A 27,639-nucleotide genomic window follows, 5' to 3' on the forward strand; every position below is an offset into this window, starting at 1 on the left:
TGTGAATTCCTCACGTAGACTGAGAAATACGCTCACAGTCACTAAGACATAGTGTCCATTGATCACTAGGAGCTTAATTTTAATTGCATGTCTTTGATAAAAGCAATATATTCATTGAAAACGCTGGAAAAACAGTATTGAAATGCTGGGTTTATCTAGGCAGTGTGATTTCGGAGTCTACAGTTAACAGTTCTGCAGTGATCACATTTCTTCTATCTCAAACGGATACTTTCTCAGACACAGAGAATGATAATGCAAAGGCCTCTAACACCCAGACTCCACAAACGCTTTCTTAAAGTCGCGTCGCGGAGGCGGCACCATTTGAGGGAGAACCGGGCGCTTAGCCCGCACATTCCGCGCGTCACGCACGTCCCACACGCTCCGTGCGTCACGCAAGCCCTGCCCACACGCCCCGCGCGTCACGCACGGCCCGCTGGGGCCTCCCTCCAGTCCCACATGTCCCGTCCGCCAGTACCGCCCACCCCTTTCCCGTTGCGGAGTTTGGTGACATTGAACGGGCCAGCGCGCTGTCACCGCCTGCGAGGCGCAGTCCGGTCGGCGGAGTAGGCGGCCATGGGGAGCCTGCGCAGCCTGCGCTGGGCGGCGGGTGAGACGCGGGTCGGGCTGGGGGAGGTTGGGAAGATAGCGTGGCTGCTGGAGATTGAGGAGTCCCCCAGGCCCGGTAACTGCTTGACTTCATCACGTACTCCCAAGTTCCCCAGAATCCTACCCAAAGTGATCGGAGAGAGCAAAAGCTGAGAGAGCAACTGTTAAGCAGATAGTTGGAGTTGGCCAGGAGTGACGCTGGTGCCTGGCCATCCGTCCACCCGGCTCCCACTAACTTAAAGAGCCCTTGCTCCCCGTTCTTTTATCGCCCCGCCCCATCCCCTGTCTCCTCTGAGCTCAGTCCTTAAGGCACCTGCCATCCCTAGAGACCCCCCCCCGCCCCCTTTGCTTGATTGATTCAGCTTTCCACCCTAACCTCTCCCGTCCATAACTCTACTTGAGTCTCTCACCATCTCAAGAGTTTATCTCTGCTCTCAGGGAAAACCTCGAGTCTCGGTTTCCTACCCACTTAGTGTCTGATGAGAAAAGGGATTTAAGGTTTCACAGAATAATAGTATTGTTTTTCTAAAATGGGAGATACGTTTCTTTTAAACAATTCTACAGTGAAGTATTTTGAATTTCTTGGGGGAAAGTGTTATGTAGAATCCAGTTTATTTTTCTAGTAGACATTTGTGTAATGGGTATTTGGAGTCAGAGCTTAATTTGTCTCCTTGGGGAACTACCAGAGCTTGGGGAACTACTTTGCTTAGTAGTGGCTGAGAAATCAGAAAGTTTGCCTCTTGACACTTTTCCGGGCACCAGGGCAAACCACTTTTGGTCACCTTTATGAGCTTTGGTAAGATGTGATGATTGATTTTTTTTTCCTTGGTAGCAAATTACTAAAAAGCTGTCTATTTCAAATTTTAAAGGAAGAATCACCCCAAACTTGCCTATTGAAATAATGTACATTACAAATGTAAATGAAGAAATGTAAAAAAAGAAAAAAACAAAACAAAACAAAAAACCCTTTCTATGGCTTATTTTGTGTTCCAATGGAGAATGGACTGGAAAACATGTCTCAAACTAGAGAATATTATACACTTCTTTTAAAATAAACACGCCCTCCACTAAAAGAGATTGATTGCCTTAATTTGTTCAGCTTCGTTGAACTAATTTACCTAAAATCTTTTGTGTGCACCCTGTTGACCTGTTAGCTGTTACAAAGTAAGTGAAAGAATACTCTGTAAAAAAACTAAAATAGCTGAGTTAAAGAGACTTTGACTACATGGGAACTAAGACTAAGGGTTTATAAGTAGTTTATCTTCCTGTCTTGAAGATATATTTATGCATTATAAAGATTGAAAAGCCTCTCTGCAGACTTTTGATATTCAAGATCTTCAGTATTGGGCAATCAATCAAAACAAAATTCCTTGAGCTAAAAAGAACAACTTACTTTATTCCAGATAGATTCACTAAGAATGTTACATGAAGAACTCTTTCCAAAGGGTCTTTGAATGTCTGATGTTTTGTGAGCAACTCTAAGTGATCTGCCTTTTCACCCACTTGTGCCCATTTTATAGCTAAATACTCTGACATACATTATTTTACTTGATTGATTTCTTATAGTATCCTTCTTAGGTAAGTCTTATCATTCATTCTCCAATGTACAAGTGAATAAACATAGGTCAGATGGTTAAATGAGTTGTCCAAGATCATTTAGCCATAAAACGTTAGAACTGGGAGATGAGTAAGTGCCTTCTAATTCAGGAACTTGTGCTCTTTGCTTCATTCAAGCTGCTTATATAGGATATGTGTTTGCTATATATGTGTTTGTCATGACTAACTGGGCCTCTCTCTTTTTTTTTTTTTTTAACGTTTATTCATTTTTGAGAGACAGAAAGACAGAGTGCAAGCAGGGGTGGGGCAGAGAGAGAGGGAGACACAGGATCTGAAACAGGATCCAGGCTCTGAGCTGTCAGCACAGAGACCGACACAGGACTCGAACTCATGAACCGTGAGATCATGACCTGAGCCGAAGTCATACACTCAACCCACTGAGCCACCCAGATGCCCCATCTCTCTCTCTTTTTTTTTTTTTTAATGTTTGTTCATTTATTTTGAGAGAGCGCAAGCAGGGCAGGGTCAGAGAGAGGGGGAGAGAGAATCCCAAGCTGGCTCTGCATTCAGCACAGGGGCCCTAACGTGGGGCTTGATCTCATGACCAGGAGATCATGACCTGAACTGAAATCAAGAGTCAGCCTGAGCCACCTAGGCACCCCTAATTGGGTCTCTTTAATGTGAAATGGAAGTGTCATGAAATGCAGATTTACTTGGGAAATGGAAGCACACATTCATGTGCAAATGGATTTTCAGTAAGAAGACTGATTTATCAGACAACCTTAACCAAAGGAATGGCAGATCATATAGAAACATAATCTAGGCATGCTTCACTTATCCAGAATATTATTTGGAATAAGATACTCTAGGTGAGTGAAATTTCAAATAACCAAAGCTTAATCCTTTAAACAATGGACCTTTGTTTTTAAATGTTTCTATTGGAAATCTTTGCTGTACTTTCTTAGCAAACAGAATATAGGTTTTTATGAGCTTGAATTTGTCATTTTGTGGGTGTAGCTGTAGATATAGGTCAGAGTTGTTAACTTGTGGTTCTTGGACCCCTTCTCAGATGAGAGGTCCTGTGAACCTCTGAAATCATATTCATGTTTTTATGACTATATACCTGTTTGGGGAAGAGAGGATCTGTATCTCGCATCCATTCCTTAGAGCAATCTGTGCTCTTTAAGTTAAAAGGCACTGATAAAATGATTTGGAACTAAATGACTACTGAACTATACTCCTGTAGGTTCCATGGCGGTAAAGACTAAATTGTGTTTACTAATCCTCAGCATTTATCAATGTCCAGCTCATAGTAGACAGGCAGTTGATATTCTTTGAATAATTATTTTTAGCTTTTTTAAAAATTAAAAACTTAAAATTAACAATTATTAATTTCTGCAGAATAATTATTAGGTCAAAGGAATGGAATGGCCTTACAAGAATGTTTCTTCACACCTTCAGAAAAATTTTGTTGTCCTACACTTCTTTGACTTTTCAACAGATTTTAAAATGATTTTATCATTATCATTGTTATACCAATACAGTGGACCATGGAGCCTCCTTGTCAGTTTAACTGACATTCTGCAGCATTAGAATCGAGATAACTTAGAGGTCATAAAGTGTAGCCCCCTAATTTTACAGATGAGGAAAGTTAAGGCCTCAGAAGGAAACTGAGTTGACCCCAGAAAAGTCATACAGGTACAAAGCTGGGACATAACCAATATCTCCTGGCTCCCATTCCGATTTCATTTCCAGTACATTCTGCGCCTTCATTGTTCGTTTTGTTTGTTCTTTCTAACCAACCCTAAATGAATACATGCCCATTTTTAGTGCTCTTTGGCTTTGCTTATCACACACTCCAGGTGTTGCCAACAGGTTTTTATTGAGCACACATTATATGCCCTGTACATTCTGAAAACTCTAAAGTGAGTGGACTCCCTCTCTTGGTAGGGCTGCAGTTTATTACAATGAACAAATACACCTATATAATACATCTGGAGAGCTTATGTAGTACAGTATATATTAAGTTCTAGACTGCAGAAAAGATTTTAAGTGCTGCCATGGTGTCATGGAGCCAGTTCCTATTGGTTTTGTGCACATTGCTTCCCAATTTCACAATTAGTCATGTTACATTGGTAGCTTGAAATCTGCTGTGGTCAGGGTTATTGGCAAACACTACAAATCGGGGATTTTCTCCACTGACCTCCCCCCATGACCCAGCATACCACTGGCTTTAAGAAAGGAATAGATGTATAGGTTAAGATTATCTACTGAAGGCTCCATTGAAACCCAACGGGAGACAGACGAGAGCAAAGATAGGAGCAGTAATGAGTCTGGAGAGGTTGTGGGAGGAGAAAGGGTAGTAAGAAGAAAGGATTACCTTGGATTTCAGTCAGGAAGTAATAGAAAAGGTATGGCCTTTTGAGTGTTTTGAACTACATGCATTTGGGCAGAAAGGAAGCCTTTATGCGGAAGTTCCCAAAGAAGCATTTTTGGAAAATTACATTGGCTGCTACATACGTGAATAGCTACTGCTTGTGAAGATATTACAGAAATCTATGTGTGAGGTGATGATGAAAATGATAAAAAATAAATAAGTGAAAATATATATACATATATATATATATATATATATATATATATATATATGAAGTGTTTTGAAGAAATTAGTATGGCTCTGTGAAACAGGATAATTTAAGGAAGACTGAAGTTTTGTCGGGGGGCGGGGTTTAATAATTTTTTTTTTTAATGTTTGTTTGAAAGGAGGGAGGACAGAGGATCCCAAGCAGCCTCCATGCTAACAGCAGCAAGCCTGATGCGGGGCTCAAATTCACAAATGGTGAGATCGTGACCTAAGCTGAAGTCTGCTCAATCAACTGAGCCACCCAGGCGCCCCAAAACTAAAGTTTTTGAGTGTGGAGGACTGTAGGAGTGTTGCGCCATCGTCAGAAATAAAGTTAAGAAGGGATACTGCTGTGGCAGAGAGGGTCATGAATTATTGAGTGGTAGGTGACATTGAGTTATAGGTAAATGTGGGATCTCCCAGTCAAAGACTAGGGACAAAGGAAGGAGTCCTCCCTGAGACAGACAAATGCAGGAGAGAGGCAAAGACCGAATCTTGGAGGCCTGACATAGTATAAGTAATAGGAAGTGGTAAAGAGGACATTAAAGAAGGTACATCATAGAGGTCAGAGATGAAGGGAGAGAATAGAACAGTAAGGTAAGAAGGGTCAGAGGTCTTGTAGAAGGCTGAGATTAGTAGAGTCAAATGGCCACAAAGATGGGAAGAATAGAATCAAATGAGCTAATGCTGAGATTCTAAAAACATTCATGGGACCAGAGGGAAATCACTAATGTTAGAGCAATTTTAGTAAAATGAGCGGGGGAAGAAACATTATAGTAAAATGTGTGGGTGGTGAGACCAAGATGGTAAATTAAATACATGCCACTTATTCAGTCATTTGAACTATGAAAGGACGGAGATTAGTTTTTTATTTATAGGAACTGTTGAGAACAAGTGATTGTTTTGTCTAAGATAGTGTACCCTCAGTGCCACTGTGGTATAATGAGACCAGAGTTCTCATCAGCTACCAGTAAAGTGTAAATCAGTTCTGCCTTTCTGGAAAGCAGTTGTTCTGGTCTTAAAAGGGTTCCTATTCTCTAACCCTGCACTACCAGGATTCTACATAAGAAAATAATCAGAAATGCCATCAAAGATTTGTGTGGAAAACTGCTCATTTTTGTAATAGTGAAATTGGGAAACAAATCCGGCCAACGGAATGATTGAATTCAGGTTATATCCATGGGTTGGATGTTATATAGCCACCAAAGGTATTTTTTAATTAATCTCTTGGAAAAGTGTTTTGACATATGCAAGATATAGTATTTGATTATGAAAATTGTATATGTTATATATAAACATAGGAAGATGCCTGGGAAGAAATACACCAAGTTGTTATCCCTGGAAGATGTGATTTTAGGTGTTTTTATTTTTTCATCATACTTTTTTTAAGCTTCCAAATTTTCTATAATGAGCAAGTGTTACTTCTCTAAAGTTTATTTCTTTTAAAGCAGGGAGACATTTGGCAGGAAAAGGGCAGAGGGAAGAATCTAGAGGTGGTGAGATAAGTTTGGGACAACATGTCTCAGTAAGAGGGATCACAGATGGAATGCTTCACTAGTTTAGAGTGAAGGAAGGCCTAGTGTTCTTATAGGCCTGCAGAGAAGGACAGAAAAACAGATGGAGAAGTAGAGAATCTGTTTCTGTCACAAAGTGGATTTAGGTCAACAGCTAAGACCAAGAGAGTTTCAAATAGCCATTATTGGGTAGATGGGAGGATACCAAATTATGGCCCCATCTCACTAAAGTTTGGCCACCAGATACATAGAATTGTAAAGAGTTTTTTCCTGTAGTTTCCTCCCCACTTAAAAACTGGCCAGGTTTCAAAAACACCAAAAAACAAACAAACAAAAAAACTGGCCCATTTCCAAAGACTTATTTATAAATCTATTTTTGAACTCTAATTTTTTTCCCATAGAAGCAATGTTACAAAGGGTGACTAGGGTTCTAGTCAGCCCACCAAAGTTCATAATGTCGATCTCTCTTGCCATTTTTCCTCCCTAGTATTTTTCACATCTCTTAGGTACTCTCTATTAGGACGTATAGCTGTCTTATTTCTTCACACAAACCACTTGAACTACAGTGTTGTGACATAACCTAAAAGGAAGGTCCCATATCTATGTCTTCCTACTCCTGCTTCCTTTGCCCCTACTTTTTCCTCACCCCTGGCCTGTCCTGCATTCTGCACTCAGATTTACTGTATAAAATCACCATTGTTACTGTTGTTTTCCTGCTGAAAGCTTTTCTGCCTATTTCCCAAATCCTTTTGGGCGTTTGGCAAACAAAAGGACTCTCACTGTGGGGGAGCATGGATAGGCACAGTATCCAGAGCCAGAATGAGTTAGGCCCGTGACATCACTTAAATTCCAAGCCCTAGAACATCAGCATGGACCTCATTAAGAAGGCAGGTAGGTTTGTGAGCGATGGGAGCCTGGAAGGGAGATTCCGAAGTCTATGTCGCATACTTTTGTAAAATCTGAAAGCTGGGCATAGAACTCTACAGGGATTCCAGACTTTTGATGTAATGAGTTACATATTACTGATGTGCAGAAGTTAGAAGTAAATCAGAGCTTCTTTTCAGCAAATTAGCTGTTGAAAAGAGGAATTTTGAACTCTGCCAGAGTTAGGTATTAAGCTCTGGAGGTGCCCTGGTCATCCATGTAACCTGTGTTCGACAGGGACTCTGGCTGATTGTGTTGAAGAACAGCGATTCTCAAACGTGGTAGCACATTAGAATCACATAGAGAATTTAAAAAAATATTGATGCCAGAGTCCTGCTCCCAGACACTGGGATTTCATTGGATGGCTCTGCATTTTTTTTAAAGCTACTCTGGTGATTGTTGTATGCAAAATTTGAAATTCACTTTTGTAGAGCATGGCTTCTTAAACTTCAGTATGCATAAGCATGACTTAGAGGGCTTACTAAAACATTTTTCTAGGCCATACTCCAGGAGATTCTGAAGGTTTGGGGTGAGGTCTGCGAATTTGTTCTACTATGAAGCTCCTAGCTGAGGCTGAGTAAATAGTACTGTTTTAGACTTTAGAATATGTGGTATTCATTTCCATGTGTTTGGCACACAGTAAGTACTCATCAACTGTTGAATGAATGTGGGTATCTGTTTGCTTCTTGATATTTAATGTTCATATGAATCGCTTGGATATCTCATTAAAAATGCAGGCTCCCTGGGGTGCCTGGGTGGCTCAGTCGGTTAAGCGTCCGACTTCGGCTCAGGTCATGATCTCGCAGTCCGTGAGTTCGAGCCCCGCGTCGTGCTGACTGCTTAGAGCCTGGAGCCTGTTTCAGATTCTGTGTCTCCCTCTCTCTCTGACCCTCCCCTGTTCATGCTCTGTCTCTCTCTCTCTCTCTCTCTCTCAAAAATAAATAAATGTTAAAAAAAAAAAATTAAAAAAAAAAATAAATAAAAAAAATGCAGGCTCCCACGGGCACCTGGGTGGTTCAGACAGTTGAGCGTCTGACTCTTGATTTTAGCTGAGGTCATGATCTTAGGGTGGTGGGATCACACCAGGCTCCCACCTGAGGCTCTGCTGAGTGTGAAGCCTGCTTGAGATTTGGGATTGTCTCTCTCTTTCTGTCTCTGCTCCTCTACCCTGCCTGCACGCACGCACGCACGCTCTCTCTCTCTCTCTCTCTTAAAAAAAAAAAAAAAAAATACTGACTCAGATTCTGTAGGTCTGGGTAGGAGCTGAGAATTTGCATTTATTCTAACAAGTTCCCAGGCGATGTCAACTATTCTTGAAAATAGCAAGGTGTGACAGGATATATACCAACATGTATAATTTTCTCATCTCATTTCCATCAGCGTACATTAGTCACATGACCTTCATCTACACATTTTAAGTCTATCCTGAATTGGGCACATTTCCTACTCCATTCCTTTCTTTCTCTGTCCCATTCCAAAAGCATATTGGAGTGCAAGTGAGAATGACATTTTTATAGAGATAACATCAAATTTTTGCTACTTTTAAAAATATTAAATATCAAGTAAATATAAAATATTCATAAAACCCATATAGAGTAAAAACAAGATATAATTAATACCCAAGTACCCATGTTTTAAGAAACATTTTTATTTTGGAATAATTTTAATTTACAGAAAAGTTGCAGAGATAGTTCTGTATACCTCTCACCCAGTTGCCCCTAATTTTAACATCTTCCATAACTATACTACATATGTCAAAACTAAGAAATTAGCATTGGTATATTACTATCAACTAAAGGACAGACTTTATTCGGGTCTCACCAGCTATTCTATTGATGTCCCATTTTCTGTTCCAGGATGCCACAACATGACATAGTTGTCAATGTCTCCTTAGTCTCTTCTGGTCTATGACAGTTTCACATTCTTTGGTTTTCATGATCTTGATAGTTTTGAAGAAGACTGGTCAGGTATTTCGTAGAATATGTCTCAATTTGGGTTTGTTTGATGCTCACTTAGGGTGAGAGTAGGGTTATGGGTTTGAGGAAAGAATAACTAGCAGAGGTCAAGTGCCCTTTTTATTACATCATATTAGACGATATCCACATGATTTACGATTTTAACCTTGACCAGTTTGTTTCTTCCTTGTAAAGTTACTGTTTTTCCCTTCCCATTCTCTGTTCTTTGGAAACAAGTCACCAAGTCCAACTCACACTTTTCCACAAGGAGAAAGGAATCCCAGAGGGAAGAATATCTACATGTATTTGGGATTTTTCTGTAAGGAAGATTTGTCCCTTCTCCCTTGTTTATTATTCAGCTATTTTTTATATCCATATGGATGCATATATTTTATACCTTAAGTTATATAATCTATTACTACATTATTTTGTTCAAATTATTCCAGGTTAGGTTCTATCCGATCAGCTCCTGTGTCCCTTTACATGCCCCGATCTAAAAACATTCTTGTGTTTTTTGAATACTTCCTTATTTTCTGGCACTGCAGGGTATTCCAGCCTAGAGTCAGCCATTCTTCTCCAAGGAGCCCTAGTTCCTCTGACTGGATAATGATATTTAGAAATCCAGATCTGGGCACTGAGTGTGCTTGTTCCTACTGAAGTGTCACTGATTCCATGCCCTCCTACCGGGTAGAGCTAGGAAATACATGTATGTATAGTAACCCATGTGTATACACAGACACTTAGGATTTTTTTAATGTTTATTTATTTTGAGAGAGCCTGCATTCTTGAGTGGGGGAGGGGCAGAGAGAGAGGGAGAGAGAGAATTCTAAGCAGAATCCAAGCTGTCAGTGCAGAGCCCGACATGGGGCTCGATCCCACAAACCATGAGATCATGACCTCAGCTGAAATCAAGAGCTGAATGTTCAACCAGCTAAGCCACCTAGGTGCCCCTGTGTTTATATCTTTTGTCTATTATCTCTCTATATACATAAAAATATATGTGAAATATAAATATATTTATATACTTCAATAAATATCTGTATAAACCTGTAGGAGTTAATACTGAATTCTCTGACTGATCCAGCACCACATTCATTCTAGCCTTCTACCCTTGCTTTTGGAACTTCTTTCTCTGGATTCTTATTATGTACCATTTATTTACTTACTTATTTATAAAGTTTATTTATTGTGAGGGGGGGAGGGACAGAGAGAGAAGGAGAGAGAATCCCAAGCAGGCTCCATGTTATCAGCATAGAGCCTGATGCGGGGCTCAAACTCACAAACGGTGAGATCATGACCTGAGCCAAAATCAAGTCAGATGCTTAACCAACTGAGCCACCCAGGCACCCCCATTACCTACCATTTATTTACTTATTTGTTCAATCCTACTATACTTGTAAAGTAGTTTCAGGATTATTAATCCATGCTCCTGTAAGAAACAAATTTGCCAACTAGAGTACAGTGTTTATGTATAGTTCTTTTTATCTTTGGTACAGTTTCCAGCCACAACAATGTTTTCCAAAGTTACTCATGTCAGCTTCTTTTTCTCCCACCTTGAAGGTTGTGAAGTTAGGTCATGTCATACATTTCTAATACAGTTTGGTGCATTTGTCACAGCCTGAATTCCATCCTTGGATTCTCCCAACATCCTGGTTGATGTTTTAAAATTTGCATATGTTAAAAGCTCTTTGTGATGTATAGTTTTATGGATTTTGACAAATGCCATGATTTTATTTTTAAGCAGATGATTAGCAGACTTCATAGTTAGCAACATACTTGCAACACGCTTAGCAACTGATTTTCATACAGGTTATAAGACACTAAATTAGATATCTTCTAATAGTCTCTTCCTCTCCCAGCACTCATTGAACCTCCATTTATCATGTCTAATGTCACATCACTGATGATTCACTCCAGGAGTGTCTTGAAAGATTCTGAGAAAAAAGGATCCCTACCTCTCTGCACTATCATGAGGTTGGAAAGACGTTTTATGGAAAGGAGGGGAAAACGAGGCGAAAGCCAGTACTTGAACCCGCCTCATCCCAGCTGACCAACTATAGCTTCCAGCTCCTAGTAAAACCTCTGAGGTACTAGTTTTCAAATTGTGAGCCCCCAGAATAACAGTAGCAGCATCACTTGGGAAATTGTTAGAAATGGGAATTCTCAGACCTCTCATACTGAATCAAAAACTCTGAAACTGGGGTCCAGTAATCTGTTATAAGTCCTCTGGGTGATTCTGATGCATACTAAAGTTTGAGAACCTCCACTCTAGGTTAACCAGCCATTTGTCAGTCACATCCTCAGAGGCAGCAGGGAGGATTCATCACTTCCTGCTAGGGCCCCAGGGATGCAGAACTGGTCGGCCAGGGGCAGGCTGCAAGTGCAACCAGAGGGCTAAAGGGCCGTTTTTCTTTTGGTTTGTATGTTTGTTTTTAATTGTAATTCACCAGAGGATGGAAAATTTCTGGCTTGGATGTTTGTAGGGCAATATATTTTATCTCTTTGAGACAGAAAAGGAAGAAAAGACATCTTAATGATACTAAAACTTTTTTATGCTTTTGTTTTTTGTAATTGCAGAATAACAAATCACATTAAGTACTTCATAATTTTCTTTAGTGATTTCAGTTTTAATTTTTTTTACATTTGTTATTTCTAATGTGTAAAATATCATATTTGCATATGTTTTGAACGGCATTTATACTTTAGAGAGGTAAAAATTACTGGCATCCAGTATGAAGTTGTAGTAAGAAAAAGCTGGCAGATATTTTCTGATCCAGGTAAACTTCTCATGCCTTCAAGTGACTTTTTCACCACCAGCTCCACTTCAAATCTTACTCCCCTTACTCCATTCCAGCCACACTGGCCTCCTCGTTGTGGTTCCTAGAACCACTGTAGGGCCTTTGCTCTTAAATTGTTTCTGTTTGGAATATCCTGCCACTAGATATTTGCATAGCTAGCTCCCTTACTTCCTTCAAAAGTGGCATTCTCAAAGAGAGCTTACCTTAGTAGTCTATCTAAAATCTCACACACTCCATTCCAAGCACATAAGCGCCTCACTTTATGTCCTGTCCCCAGTGTTCATTTTTTTCTCTCTTGGCATTTATTGTCTAACAATGTATGTATATATGTATGTGCATATACTTTCTCTCCAGTAGAATGCAAGTTTTATTAGCATCGATTTTTTTTATCTCCTTTATATGTTGTCTATAACAATGCCTGATACATAGTAGGTACTCAGTTATTATTTGTTGAATGAGTATCTCCAAACATGGATTTATCTGACTGGTAGTAAGTAGGTGTACCTGTTATCATTTTTTGCCTTATCGTCATTACCCAAACTAAGCTGAGAGTTACCTTGTCTTCTATTCTGCTAAACTGCCTCTGTTCTAATTAAGAGGGATGGGGAAGAGCAATACCTAAGGAAATAATTTGTTTCCTGTGGACCTTGTAGCTCACTGCCAGTTAACCTTGTTCCTCTCTGTCTCAGTGCCTTCCAGAAGGGAATGGGACAGGATGCTGTGAGATGGGGCCTTGTAGGTCACATTAAACAAGGGGTCCTCTGGGGAAGATGAAAAAGTCCTGGAGATGGATGTTGGTGATGGTAACACAACGGTGTGAATGTACTTAATGCCACAGAACTGTACACTTAAAAGTGGTAAAAATGGTAAACTTTTATTATGTATATTTTAGCACAGTTTTTTTATTTTTACAACCCCAAACACAGTGGGCCTGAAAGTGTAGTTTCAAATCAGCAATAGCACCTTCACCTAAGAACTTGTAAGAAATGCAGATTCCCAGCCTCCACCCCAGAACTGTTGATTTGGAAACTGAAGGTACGTGTCCCCAGTGCTTTGTGTTTAAACAAGCCATTCAGGTAGTTCTGGTGCACACTGAGGTTTGAGAATCACAGCATTATGTAATTTTGTTTTAATCCCGGGAGCTATGAAAAACTATTGAAAAGTTTTATAGAATATTTTCATTCATAAAATTAGCATAAAATGGTCAGAAATTCTGACCACTTTAGGGGTAAAATTGAAAAGTGCTATGGAAATGTTTTGAAAATTATTGTTTTAAGTAGTACTTCAAAAAAAAACCCTTAAAATTTAGAGTGCCTGCTATATTTCAAGCATCTTGCCAAATGCTGTCACATTTGTTTTTCCATTTGCAGTAAATACTACATTATCCACATTTAAAATGAGGAAAGATGTGGAAATCAATTATACTGTAATTTATCTACTTTCCTTATGGTGCACACTTACTGCCACTAGGTGGCACTGGTGGGGTGGTTACCCAGACCTGGGCAAGGCCTTCTGGGATTACAGAATTAGAAAATGAAAAAATGCATACCCTTATGAAAGAAATTAGCAAATAACAACAAATCTTTACATAAACATAGGTCCCAATTTCTGGTACATAAGAGGACCTCTGAAAATCCACTCCTATATATAAAAACTATGAAAACACCACCAAAAATTCTTAAGATCAACTTTTTCAGAACTCTAGAAAATAACCAGAGGCTTGTGGTAGTCTGAGTAGTATTTATCCAAGAAAAATGACTTAATCATGGTAAGAATAGCAACCTTTATAATAGTTTTAACAGTTTCCTTTGTCCTGTCAGCTTCACAGTGGCCTTAAAAACCAGTAGCCTGTCAATCACAGTAGCTAATGAAAACCAGGAGTTCTAGCAGGCACTGAAGAAGGCAGAATGGATTTGGAGCGCCCTAAAATCCACAACCCCTGAGAATTGTTACTCTTGGCTTGTCTGGAACTTCCCTGGAAACACCCATTCACTGGGCTTGCCTTTTTTTCACCCAACTCAGCTAATTCAGTGGGAACAGTTTCTCCCTCACCCACCCTAGAGCATGCTGCAACAGGCACACAGAGCCCTTTGGCAAAGTCTGGCAAACTTCTTGGTGGCAGGCATTTAAGGATGTCTGTTCAGCGATTAGGTGGCCACTAAGCTAACACAGAACATAGATAGAATACAAGGGAATATAGATTAGTGGAATTGAATTGAGAGTCTACTAATAAACCCTCACATTTATGCTCAATTTTTTCTATATTGTGCCAAAATAATTCAACAGGGGAACGAATGCTTTTTTCAACCAATGATGCTGGGAAAACTGGATATTCATTCACCTGCAAAAGAATGGAGTTGGATCCCTTCCACACACAGCATACCTGTATTAACTCCAAATGGATCAGGCCTAAATGTTAAAACTTAAAACGATAACATTCTTAGACAACAGTGTAGGAGTAAGCTTTTGTGACCTTGTATATGACACCAAAGTCTCAAGCAACAAAAGAAAAAAAAAAAAAGGATAAGTTGGACTTCATCAAAATTTGAAACTTCTGTGTTAAAAGGACATCATCAAGATGGTGAAAAGACAACCCATGAAATGGAGGAAAATATTTGCAAGTCATACATCAGACAACACAACTCAATAATAAAAATACAACCCAATTAAGAAATGAGCAAAGAAGCTGAATAAACATTCCCCCAAGGACATATACAACTAGCCAACAAGCAAGTAAAGAGATTCTCATCGTCATTACCCAGTAGAGAAATACAAAATCACAACGAGATGCCACTTCACACCCACTAAGATGGCTTTTATTAAAAAACATAAATGTGGACTAGGAGGTGGAGAAATTGGAATCCTCAAACATTGCTGATGGAAATGTAAAATGTGACCACTTGGAAAACAGTTCCTCAAACGATTAAACAGAGTTACCGTATGACCCAGCAATTTCACCTTAGTATATGCCCCAAAGAAATGAAAATGTTTGTTCAAAAAGTGCATAATTTTCCATGTCAGCATTCTTCATAATAGCCAAAAAGTGGAAACCACTTAAATGTCCATTGACTATAAACAAAGTCTAGGGTATCCATACAATGGAATAAAATTTGTCCATAAAAAAAAAAAAAAAAACAACAACAATAAATATTACAGCATGGATGATGAACCTTGAAAACATGCTGAGTGAAAGAAGCCATTCATAAAAGGCCACATATTACATGATTCTATTTATAGAAAACATCAAAAATTTTCCATATTTCCAGAATATGCAAATCCATAGAGATGGAAAGTAGATTAGTGGTTTCCAAGGGTTGGAAGGAGGAAGAAACAGAGTGACTTAATGGATCTGGCATTTCTTTCTAGGATGATGAAAATTTTCTAGAATTAGATGGTAGTGATCAGTACACAACTTTGTGAATAAGCTAAAAACCATGATACTGTACACTTTAAAAGGATTAGTTTTATGATAATGGAGTTATGTATCAAGTGTTATTTTAAAAATCTTTACACAAATATAAACATATACCCATTTGAGTCTATAGTAATATCTTTTAAATTGTTACATTTATTTTTTTTAATGTTTATTTATTTTGGGGGAGAGAGAGAGGGAGAGAATCCCAAGCAGGCTCCATGCTGTGAGTGTGGAGCCTGATGCAGGGCTCATTCTCACAAATCACGAGATCATGACCTGAGCTGAACCAAGAGTTGGATGCTTAACTGTTGATCTCAGCTAAGGTCATGATTTCACGGTTTGTGAGTCTGAGCCCTGAGTCAGGCTCTGCACTGACAGTGTGGAATCTGCTTGGGACTGTCTCTCCCTCCCTCTGCCCTTCCCTAGCTTGCTCTATCTTTCTCTCTTTCTCAAAAATAAATAAATAGGGGTGGCCTGGGTGGCTCAGTCAGTTAAGCATCCAACTTTGGCTCAGGTCATGATCTCGTAGGTCGTGGGTTGAAGCCACGTGCCAGGTTCTATGCTGACAGCTCAGAGCATGGAGGCTGTTTTGGATTCTGTGTCTCCCTCTCTCTCTGCCTCTCCCCCGCTTGTGCTGTCTCTCTTTCTCTGTCTCTTTCTCTCTCAAAAATAAATACACATTAAAAAAATTTTAAAGATTTTTAAACATAATAAACTTTTTAAAGTTTTTTTAACGTAAGAGAAAAAAAATAAATCGTGGTTCTAGTCAGCTTTGGGGAAAAAAAACGTATTTTACTCCTATTCCCTCTCTTGCCTCCCCCTTATTGCTCCAACTCTGAAGCTACAAAGACATCCAAGTAAGAGTTTGGAACTACAAAGGTACAGACAGACTGTTTACTAACAAATAGATCTTAAAAACTACTTGAACTTTCCTATGAGCTTTTATCCACAAAGCTGTGAGGGAACATTTTGGTTGCATTAAAGACAAGTTTTAGGCATTACTTTTTTTGTCACCCAGAGCATCACAGAGTGCCAGGATACTAGTAAATTCATCACTGGTGTCTTTCCAACTTTCTTTTCTGTTCCATTGTACTTCATAGTGCTCCCCTTTTTCCATGTTCTAGGACCCTAGGGGTCTTCTGATTCTGAATCCTATCAGCCCCAGTCTCTCTTGTACTGTGACCCCCATACTCAGAATCACTCCCCTTTCTTCTCTCATCAAAAGTATTTCTGGCTTTTTCTGCTTTGAATTCTGATTTATTTATGGGGCACCTGGGTGGCTCAGTCGGTTAAGCGTCTGACTTCAGCTCAGGTCATGATCTCACAGTTCATGAGTTCGAGCCCCGCGTCAGGCTCTGTGCTGACATCTCGGATCCTGGAGCCTGCTTCGGATTCTGTGTCTCCCTCTCTCTTTGCCCCTCCACTGCTCATGCTCTGTCTCTCAAAAATAAATAAAAACACTAAAAAAAAAAAAAGAATTCTGATTAATTATGATTGATTTAAAAATTTCATGTTAAGGCTAAAGGTGAAAATAGCTAACCAAAACTAAATTCTTAGGCATACATTTGTTTTAGGAATGAATGTATTTCCTAGTTTTAACTGAGAAGGCATGGAAACAATGACAAACCCAGTAATACTTCCTCTTTAAAAACCATAGCACCCTGAAGGAATGTCTGATTCTAAATCAGAGACAGGAAGCATTCAAAACAAATCTGGAGCATCATGTCCGAAAGTAGGGAAGCTATCAATGATTACTGAGCACATGTTGAAAGTACTCAGGAGCCAATTTGGAAGGGTCCCTAGTGGCTAAAAATGGGAATATCTGAGCATCAAAAAGAAAAATGACTGAAATGGGCTGGAGTACATAATGTGTTAAAATGCAAGCGTTCCTTATGTTATTTTTAAACGAAAGGTCGCCTGTGGAGGCTGCAAGGAAAACAGTTCATCAATTTGAAACTGGCAAATGGAAAGAATCAAGCATTCATTCCACATTTCCTGTGGACTTTTACCTTAGAATAATCCAGTAATTCATGTAGAATATGACCGTTTTATATTCTATAATGAAACAATAGATCTAGGTAACAATCATCAATGTCTGATAAAAACATTAAATGAAAGATTGATGGAGAACTTTATAAGGGATGAGTCAGACTGATAGCATCTACTGATAAATCTTAAAATAAAATTGATATATGCCTCTTGATAAGATACAGTAGGAAGAACACAGTACCACCTATGGCATATTATTCCTAAAAATTCTAACTTAAATCTGATGAAGCCTCAAAAATCTGTTTACAAGGAAAAAGAATTAGAAGAATATGTTAAACAACACCATGGGGATACAATCAGCAAAATCTGAAATGAGGGAAATTCTATAGAATTAATGATGTAGTTTCTTCAACAAATGATAAGGCAGGGGACCTATACAGGACACATCAACCATATTCAATGTACACTTATTTAGAATAAATCAACTATTAAAAAAATGAGCCCATTGGGGAAATATAATATTTGATCATAATATGCTAAGATCAAGGAAATATTTTTTAGTTGAGCTAATGGTATTCTGGATAATGATTTTGAAAAGTTGCTGTTGTGAGATACATACTGAAGTATTCATAGGTGAACTAATAGGATGTTTAGGATTTGCTCTAAAATAATTCAGTAGGAAGTAGGGAGGGGTGTTCAGATGAAACTATTTATTGGCCATGTGTTGATAATTGTTGACACTGGGTGGTGAGTGCATGGAGATTTATAGTACTGATCTCTAAGTGTGCTTAGAATTTAGATTTTAAAATTAGCTATATATATAATATAGCTTTATACATTTTTTAATATAGAGTTTAAAAACTTCACACAATTACTATACCTGAAGTTGATTTCCAGCTGGGGAATTATGGCTTAGGCAAAACAAGGCTTTCTAGAGCCCCTTGCTGGCCATTGCAGCCCCCTACCCAGAGTATACCAGAGTCGTATTGGCAATTTGGCATCTTGGTTTATCACTTGTGAGAGGTTCTAATCTTTACCTAAATAACTCAGTGCTGTAATATGTAATATTTCCATCAGGAGCATTGTTATGACAAAATACATGTGAGAAGTACTTTTATAAACAGCTGATAAAATGTTTATATTACAAATTGCTAATTTCCTGATGAGCAAAACATGTATATTTTAAAACAGCACCAAGGATCACACTTTAAATATATGTATCTTATATATATATATATATATATATATATATATATATATATATATATATACATATACACACACACACACACACACACACACACACACACACACACATGTATGAGCCTGGGTGGCTCAGTCAGTTAAGCATCCGATTTCGGCTCAGGTCATGATCTCACGGTTTGTGAGTTCAAACCCCACATCAGGCTCTGTGCTGACAGCTCAGAGCCTTGAGCCTGCTTGGGATTCTTGCCTCCCTCTCTGCCCCTCCCCCACTCACACTTTTTCTCTCTCTCTCTCTCAAAAGTAAATAAACATTAAAAAAATTAAATATATGTATCTTACATGCACAGTAGTATATTCACTTTTTAAATGAGTTAATTTTTATAAATGAAATATAAACCTTGTAGGTATTTCCTATTTTCAGACACCATTAGATTTTCTTTCTCTGAAACATTTTCCTGTCTTTTTCTAGGAAGCTATTTTAGGTTATTTGAAAGAGATGCTTCCTCATCTCTAAGACTTACCAGAAACTCTGATTTGAAGAGAATAAATGGATTTTGCACCAAACCACAAGAAAGTCCAAAAGCTCCACCCTGTAAGTATGTATTCGTTTTTCCAGTTATAGAAGCTCCTGATGAATGGAACAACTTGGAATCAAAACAACCTAAAAGACAAGTCATCACAGGGTTGTCATACCCTGTCCTATAGTTGAGGCCTCCCAAATTGTACTGTTATTGGCTCACATGTAGCAATGCTTTCTTCCTTTTCCTCACTTGTCACTTTCATCTCTTATTTCCAGGATTAGATTGGAGCTTTTTGTTGGAGAATGGATGCACCAAAGTAAATAGTGATCTAGAAGTTATCTTTTAGGAACCCCAAAGATGAACCACATTAGGAAATGATGTTTGGGATACAATATAACTAGCACCAGCCTCTGGCTTGGGCATTAATTTCAGCCATCAGTACTCCTATTCTTAACTCAAACCCTTGTCACTGTCACTACTGTGGAAACAAGGAGCATAATATATAAACTGTAGGGTCCCACAAGCTATTTGCTTGTTCCTTCTTCATGGGTGTACGCTCAGGTCAGGCAGGTCTTGGTGAATGGAAAAGAACTATCTTCAAAGAATAGTTATCAGGAGCTTAAAAATGTTTATATCCTTCAACCTGGTGTTTCACTTCTGGGTATCTATCCTCAGGAATAACCCCAAATGTGGAAAATCTCTGAGTGTAAAGATGTTCCCATTTTTATAATAGGAAAATGAGAACTAAATCTAAATGTCAAATAATCTGGGAATGATTAATTGTGTATGTTAGATGTACTTGATGAGATTGTACAGCTGTTGGAAATGGTGCTTGTAAATACCATGTAATGGCATGGAAAATGTTTGTCATTATGTCCATGAACAAATAGGATACAAAATTTTATATCGTGTTTAAGCACATCATGATATACATATAAATGACACATACACACACAGGGATAAGACTTAGGAAACATTACCAAAGTAAAAATATAGTGATTATGCTACAACAGGAGAATTAGGGATAGTTTTTATTTTCTACTTTTATATCTATACTTTCCAAATTATCTTTAATGTACTTACAATGGAAAGAAAGCAAAAAAACAACTATAGAATTGTGCCAAGTGCTGGGAGAGTTAAAAAATAAAACTACAGCAATGCCATTTCTATACTTCTAAACCTCTTTTCTCACCTTTGGTTCCTTATGGATTTTTTTTCCTAGTGACTTCCCAGTTCCCTTTGCTGTTGCCTTCTGGTTAAGTGAGAGAGGCATAGCACGACGATGTGGCAGTGGGAAGGAGTATGAAGGAGTAGGTAACAGTCAAGGAGATGGTCTGTCTGTGAGAGATGTAGGCAGCACGTGGAAGTTAAATGAGGTTATCTCTGAAGGTCCCTTCTAACCCTAACATTTTGTGATTCCCTAACTTTTTCTGCTCCTTATCTTCAATGACTTCTCCTTTTATTTTATTTATTTATTTTTTTGAAAGACTTTCTCTTACAGTCTGTGGTTGTGTGCCTTTCTTGTTCATCCGCCTCCTTGGCCACTTCATTTTCGTCTGCTGCCTCTTTCTCCTGGACAGTCTCTTGGGTCTTAATCATCTTCACTGGCTCTCCCTTTGCACTGATGATTATCTCTGCTTTTGACTTAATTCATGAAACCTATTCAGATGTTGTAAATTTAGACCCAATAGATAGATATAAAATGGTATCCATGCTTTTTCCTCTCCTAACTGGTTCTTTTCAGTCTCCTGATTTTGGTTAACAGTACTATTGTTGTCTTGCTCATTCACATTTGAGGCTATTTGATTCCTTCCTTGTCTTAATCAGTCTCCAAATTCTTTCAGTCATCTTCAGATTGACTTTTTTGTCTCTCTTCTCACCGTTCCAACTCCAGTTCGGACCATATCACCGCACTGTTGTATTACAAGGTCCTGTTTGGACTTGTTGCCCACTCTATCCTATCCTTCCTTTCTCTCTTCCATCTATTATGCAGATTAATCTTTTAAAACATTAACTTCTTCCTTGCTTCAAAGTTCCCAAATCAGGTTTAAAAAGCTTAGCCTGGCATTCAGGATCTTTGATAATCTTATTTTACCTTATAACCTTGTTCTTTTTCTACTGAAGTCAAATAAGCTTCTCATTGTTCCCTTCTTAGTTCATCTTTATCTTTATATACTTGCTTATGGTGTTCTTTCAACTTTCAATGGCTAGGAAATAATGCTTTTATTTTACCTCAGCCTTCACAGATTTTTGAATCTCATTTGACAAATGCGGCATCCTAAGAAATTCCATTCAAACAAAGCTCTAATTCGCTTGAGGTTTCTCAATGGTTCTGTTTAGTGGATAGCTAAAAAGCACGAATAGCACCTTTTAATTGCTAAATTTGAGAGTCATAACCTCAAATAAGTAAGATGTCTTGTCTTGTTTTTTTCATAGACACTTACAGCCACAGAGTGCCATTACACAAACCTACACATTGGGAGAGGAAGATCCTGATATGGTCAGGTCGCTTCAAAAAGGAAGATGAAATCCCAGAGACTGTCTCGTGAGTCCTGAACTTAGGGGTTGTAAGCAGCTTTTATTTCTCACTGATCCATTTCAAAGGAAAAACAGTTCCTTTGAGTCCCTATTGAAAACCTTTCAGCCAAATCCTAGAACAGTCTTAACTCCTCTAAATGTTTCCTCTTTGGCAAGTACCTGCAATAAAAACAGTGCTGGAAAATCCATGCCTTCTCATTGATATGTTATGTTGCACCTAGTGGAGAGCTGTCAAGTACTCAAAAGTCAACTGATTGATTTCCTCTCCCTAGTTACAGAAATCTGACTAAGCAGTGATGTTCACTGTTTTTAGCTTGTTTTTAATCTAGGTATATCAGTTAGGTATCACTGACAATAATTATATTCTATAAAATCCACCCAAGTATTCAACCAAAGGCATAACAGTATTTAAGAGCAACATATTCTCTTTCTGGGATCCCGGAAAGCGTGCTTCCTATCACCAACTTTCTTAAACCCAGCTGTGGCTGAGATCTTGGGACTTTTTCAGAGTCTGGAGATAAGTATAGATTCCTCTGACTCGGGGTTTCTCAATCCCCGTGCTATCGACATTTTGGGCCAGATAATCCTTTGTTGTCGGAGGCTGTTGTGTACATGATAGGATGTTTAGCAGCATCCTTGCTTGGTCATCCTCCAGATGCCAGTGGCACTTAGTTGTAACAATGAAAAATGTCTCCAGACATTGCCAAATGTCCCCTGGGGGGACAAAACAAAACAAAACGAAACCCTGGTTGAGAACCACTGCTCCAGCCTCCTGATGTTAAAGACCCTGATTGGTTTGCATCTCAGCCAAGAGAGATTGTGAGAAGTAGATGCCATCTCCCCTGTGGGGCATCATCATCTTTACTGATAGGGAGTTGGGAAAAAAGCTCTTAGATGTTCCCTTCTAGCAAGAAACTATTCCTGGAACTTCTGGTTTCAGGTTCCAAGGCATGATTTTAAAATATCTGAGTTCATTCAGGGTATCTTTTCCCAGGAAGGGAAGTCTTACTTGCTTTTTGTTTACAATGGCTTTAACAGAGCCGTTCTACTTCTGTCTGTCAAATTAAATAGTACATTATTTTCACTAAAATTACTTCAGCAGGAAAGCCCTGGTCCTTCTTAGCTAAGATGACAGTGTACTCTCCTGGGAAATAAGAGCAAGTTGGAAATAAGAATGATGTTAAGTTCCTGCCTGTGTCTTAATTTCTTCCTGAATATTCCAGCAGAAAACAAGCTGGTGTATACCCATGGCCCTAATAGGTGCTGTGTAGACTTTGCCATGGAACACCTTCAGTCTGCCTTGCCGGTGGTTCCAAGATCCCCCTTAAGCCCGAAGTACTACCTAGTGAGTCACCATAGAATGCTCTTCTCTGGGCCTGAGCAAGGGTTCATCCTTGTGCTGGTAGTTCTGAACAGGCACTGCCCACTCTGATTGCTTCTGTGGGATGGAGGGCAACCTCATGGCCTTATTTAAATGCATTTTACTCTTTTAATGTAAAATATTTTGAATGAAAAATTCTTGTAATGAAAAGTAAAATATGTTTCTTTTCATGAGTATCGCAGCACTTTAGATTGGCATATCCATGCCAATTCACATAAAATATTGTCAGCATGGGTAGTTAGTTTGTGGTTGGTGAGCTCTCAGATGCTCTTAACAGAGCAATTCACTGTCCTTAGCAGTTGTCCCTGGTTCCTCCCACTGCCCTTCAGGCCCAGTTTCAGTGCCTAGAGAACTCCCTTCACACTGCCACCTCACTGGGTCCCAGCTCTTATATCACAGTGTGTATGCTTTCAGGGTTCTGCCTCCTGCAATGCCTGGACGCTGTGCCTCCTTCCAAGCATTTCTAAAGTATTTTTTTCCTCCTGATTTCAAAAGTAATGTGTATTAAAAATCTGGGGGGAAAAAGAGAGGAAGGAAGGAAGTTAGCACTCCCGTCCCATCATCTGGAGATAATCACTTCCTATCTACATCCCTACTGAGTAGGCCATTGCTCTCTCTGGGGCCCATTTGGACTCTTCATACGCTGCCCTGAGTATCTACCAGGCTCATGTAATAGAACTGCAACTCACTGCCTCCATACAGAATCACAAAGGTGGAATGGCCTTCTCTTTAGACTCTTCCTTGTTAGGCGTCTTAGTTTTCACACAAGAATGATAATCCAACCCTCAGTGTTCTGTTAAGGCACATGGGTCTGTATTCAGTGGACAGGTTCAAAGACGTACTTGCCAAAGAGCGAAGTCTCAAGTTCACTGTCATGCGATTTTAGCAAAACATTAGTTAAAAGGTAAACATTAAGGAAGCATTGCTTAAAGGATCTTTCTCTGTTGCACATATTGTCTAGAATCTATTCCTGGTTCTAAATCTAAGTATTAGAAGTATTAGATTTAGATTATTAAATCTGTTCCTGGTTCAAGGCAGAAAGCAAAAACTTGGGTATAAAGAGCGCATTGTTTAACTCTCTCCCACATTTGTTTTCTGTCTGAATTGTGATTCATGTTGAAACATATGAAACTCATGAAGCTCATTGCAGTATTTGTTGTCAGGATGTTGTTCAGACAATCATTATATCACATAGCATCTTCTTTTAAATTTTTTTTTTCAATGTTTATTTATTTTTGGGACAGAGAGAGACAGAGCATGAACGGGGGAGGGGCAGAGAGAGAGGGAGACACAGAATCGGAAACAGGCTCCAGGCTCCGAGCCATCAGCCCAGAGCCTGACGCGGGGCTCGAACTCACGGACCGCGAGATCGTGACCTGGCTGAAGTCGGACGCTTAACCGACTGCGCCACCCAGGCGCCCCTCACATAGCATCTTCTTAAGAACCCCAGGGAGAAATATCTTCTGGTTTCACTTTTACCATTGGCTGCTAATGTGAAACTTGAAAGCCAAAATTGGAGACGAGCATAGCAAGCATAGGTTAATACATTTTGCCCCTTTTTTTCCCCCTTTGTTCCTGGATCTACTTTCTGTCTTCACACTTTTTTTTCTTTAAGTTTGTGCTATCTTGTTGGATTTTATATGTAAATTTAAAATGAGTTATGAAAACTCCCCATCCTCCCCCAAATCCTACAAGATTTCCAGGTCTCACATCTTTTTTATATTTATGGGTACCACTCCACTTTTGACTTGTCAGACACAGAGCTTATTTCCTACTGGCAACTTCAGAAAGAGAAATGTTAACTGTCTGTCATGATCTCATTGTATTACTAGGTTTGAGATGCTTGATGCTGCAAAGAACAAGATCCGGGTGAAGATCAGCTATGTAATGATTGCCCTGACAGTGGCCGGATGTATCTTGATGGTTGTTGAGGGCAAGAAGGTGAGAGTGGACTTCCTCTCTGTCTCTGTTTTCTACAAAGGATCTAGAGGAAATCAGGGGTTGACCCTCATATTTAGTCTCTGCGAAGAGTTGGTTACTTTCTACACGAGAAATGATAAGAAACAAAATAAGACACAGTAGGGACAAACCTGGGATATCCTGTCTGGGGATAAATAGCAAACCCTAACTTTGGCAAAGTGAAGGACTGAATTATTTTTGCATGAAGTAAACAAAAAAAAGTGGTTATCACAGATGTCATAAAAAATTGTGAAACAAGCAAAATGACACTGTTGTGTCTAATGATGACACCTACATATCTATAACGCACTCCCGGTACATGGGCTTATTTATCCACACTCTAACTGCCTTAACCCTGGTGAGCATTCTTGTCACCATTCTTTACTTGAAGCTCAGCCACACTGGGCCATATGTGTAAGGACCATAGCTCCTAAACAGGTACAAAGGTATTCAAGTCCAGAAATCTCTGTTTTAACGTACATCATTATTAATAGCTATCATTAATTGAGTATTCACTGTCTTCTAAGCACTTGGCTGTTCTTTCATTTGAACCTCAGAACAGCACAGCGGAATAGATACTATTATTAGCACCTTATTTATAGATGAGGAAACGCGGCTTAGAAAGCTTTGCTCACTTGCCCATCTCCTGAATGGCAGAGCACAGTTTGAATCTAGACCTGTCTAATTGAGGTTGATAGTAAAATTGCTCCCAATTATTGAGTCCTCATTATGTCACAGGTACTATTAAACTCACTGAATCACCACAATGCCCTGAGAACCTAAGCAGTGGTTCTCTTAGTATCCATACTTTATAAAAGAGAAACCTGAAGCTCAGAGCTATTAAATCACTTTCCCAAAGTCACATAGCTAATAAGTGGCAGGATAAAAATGTAGAGCCAACTTTTCAAGTTCCCAAACTCATAGTACTATCTTGTGATTAAAATATGTTTTTTTTTATATGCAGCAGGACTGGTCAAACCCTTATTTTAATACTATGTCTAATTTTATATATCACAACTTCCATGTGGAAAGAGATGTCTTGTATCTATTATAAAATATTAAAAAGGTTCTTCTGCCAACCCAGTGATAACTGACTTCCTTATCCCCAGTGAGTGCAGAGTAAAAGGAAATGAACATCTGGCTCTCTTCAGACTCTTGGAATGGAAAATACTGACCATTTAGGCTGACCTTATGGGAGCATGAGGGACAAGTGTGCAGGACTAGGTGAAGTTCTTTCCAAGACATCTCTGTTCCTGCCCCACCTCAGTTTTTCTTCTGACTTCCTGTTTGACTTCTCATGCTTAGTTCTCAGATTGAAACCTGCAGAAGCATGTGGACAGGACGTAGGGGCTTCTGGAATTCTAAGAAGTCTGTATTGGTTTTGTATACTTGATTATAGTAAGCTGAGTCTAAATACTCTAGAAACAAGTTATCCCCCGGGATTTCCTCTAGTGTCATCCTAGGGTATACGCCATGTACTTTAAGAGTTTCTTTTCTCTCCTTTATGTACCAGAAAGCCATTTCATTTGTTTCACATGGAACTATCCACTTCTTAAAGTTGGTAAATGCTACTGTAGAGTGGAGAACTTTTAGACTTAATGCTATATAGAAGAGAGAAGTTAGCCATTGTATGTTCTGTCCTTACCATCAAGGTACCATTCCCATTCTCCTACCCCTTCCCATACCTAATTCTTTACATGTGAAATTACACAGAAGAAAATTCCACCTTATGTATAGGGTGCTAGTTTCACTTATTTGGTATAAAACTTCTGAAACTGGTCAGCTTATGTAAGCTTCACAGGCATGTAATAGGTCACGTGGAAGGAAACAAGGGAAGAGAATGGTTGCCTCTCCCCCACTGCTGTTTACTCCCACAGGTTGGAGTAGTGGGATAGATACTGGTGAGAGTCATCAGTCGTAGTATTTAGTAAAGTCTGGGATCTCCAAAGCTAAATATTTTTGGTAAAAGAGGAGTAAGGAGTTTGAAGGGTATGAAAATACACAAATGAGTTAGGATAGGAGAAATGGTAGCAACAAAAAAAAGTGACAGGAAAGAAAGGATAGAAATGGAAACAAAAAGGTATTAATACTAAAGAGAGAAAAAAGGGAAAAAGATAAGGGAATTAATTATAAGGGAAGAAGCTAGATTTACAGAAACATGCCAGAAAGACAGAGAAGGTAGAGGTGCAGCATTTCTCTCATGCTTGACTGGATGGGCTACTGTACTGTGAAGCGTTAGAGGAAGCAGAAGGCACGGGGAGGATGTGTCTGTGCACACAGCAGACCATTGTGGGCATGCCCTGCCACAGTTAATCTATTGACATGAGTGCAGGGTAATGACATCCTCCCCAAACCCACACAAATAATCACTTGTTCAAATCTGTTTCACTTTAGGCTGTCAGAAGAAACGAGTCTTTAACAAGCCTGAACTTAGAAAAGAAAGCTCGCCTGAGAGAGGAAGCAGCTATGAAGGCCAAAACAGAGTAGCAGAGGTATCCATGTTGGCTGGCTTTTGAAAATGCAGGAATAATGTTGCAGCAATTAGCCTGTTATTAAGAAGAATATGGTATGAGGATCTGTTTCATGAAAGTATGGTTTACACAGACATAAATTTCTGCTGTAGTGGTACAAATAAATTTCCTTAAAAAAATGA

General features: G+C 39.1%; 1 protein-coding gene across 2 annotated transcripts; it reads left to right on the top strand.

Annotated features, from left to right (window-relative positions):
- The first annotated feature begins 415 nt into the window (after positions 1 to 415).
- On the top strand, positions 416 to 27,639 carry FAM162A (family with sequence similarity 162 member A). Of its 2 annotated transcripts, none has more exons than XM_006936096.5 (5): positions 416 to 607; positions 19,057 to 19,179; positions 21,545 to 21,653; positions 24,860 to 24,968; positions 27,381 to 27,639. In XM_006936096.5, exons 1-5 carry the CDS (start codon positions 574 to 576, stop codon positions 27,471 to 27,473), a joined length of 468 nt encoding a protein of 155 aa, XP_006936158.1. In that variant the 5' UTR covers positions 416 to 573; the 3' UTR covers positions 27,474 to 27,639. The 2 variants fall into 2 exon arrangements, with proteins under 2 accessions (XP_006936158.1, XP_044892950.1); XM_045037015.1 differs by lacking the exon at positions 416 to 607 and adding an exon at positions 12,949 to 13,012.

The sequence above is a fragment of the Felis catus genome, chromosome C2, assembly GCF_018350175.1.
Source record: "Felis catus isolate Fca126 chromosome C2, F.catus_Fca126_mat1.0, whole genome shotgun sequence".
Taxonomy (NCBI): domain Eukaryota; kingdom Metazoa; phylum Chordata; class Mammalia; order Carnivora; family Felidae; genus Felis; species Felis catus.

What these genes read in the sequence shown, in the direction of transcription:
- FAM162A (XM_045037015.1), top strand. Translation starts at nt 12,964, where the DNA reads ATGCAGATTCCCAGCCTCCACCCCAGAACTGTTGATTTGGAAACTGAA. An exon ending in GAAATCCCAGAGACTGTCTC is followed by an intron (nt 21,654 to 24,859) that starts GTGAGTCCTGAA and finishes TTGTATTACTAG; the next exon opens with GTTTGAGATGCTTGATGCTG. An exon ending in TGGTTGTTGAGGGCAAGAAG is followed by an intron (nt 24,969 to 27,380) that starts GTGAGAGTGGAC and finishes GTTTCACTTTAG; the next exon opens with GCTGTCAGAAGAAACGAGTC.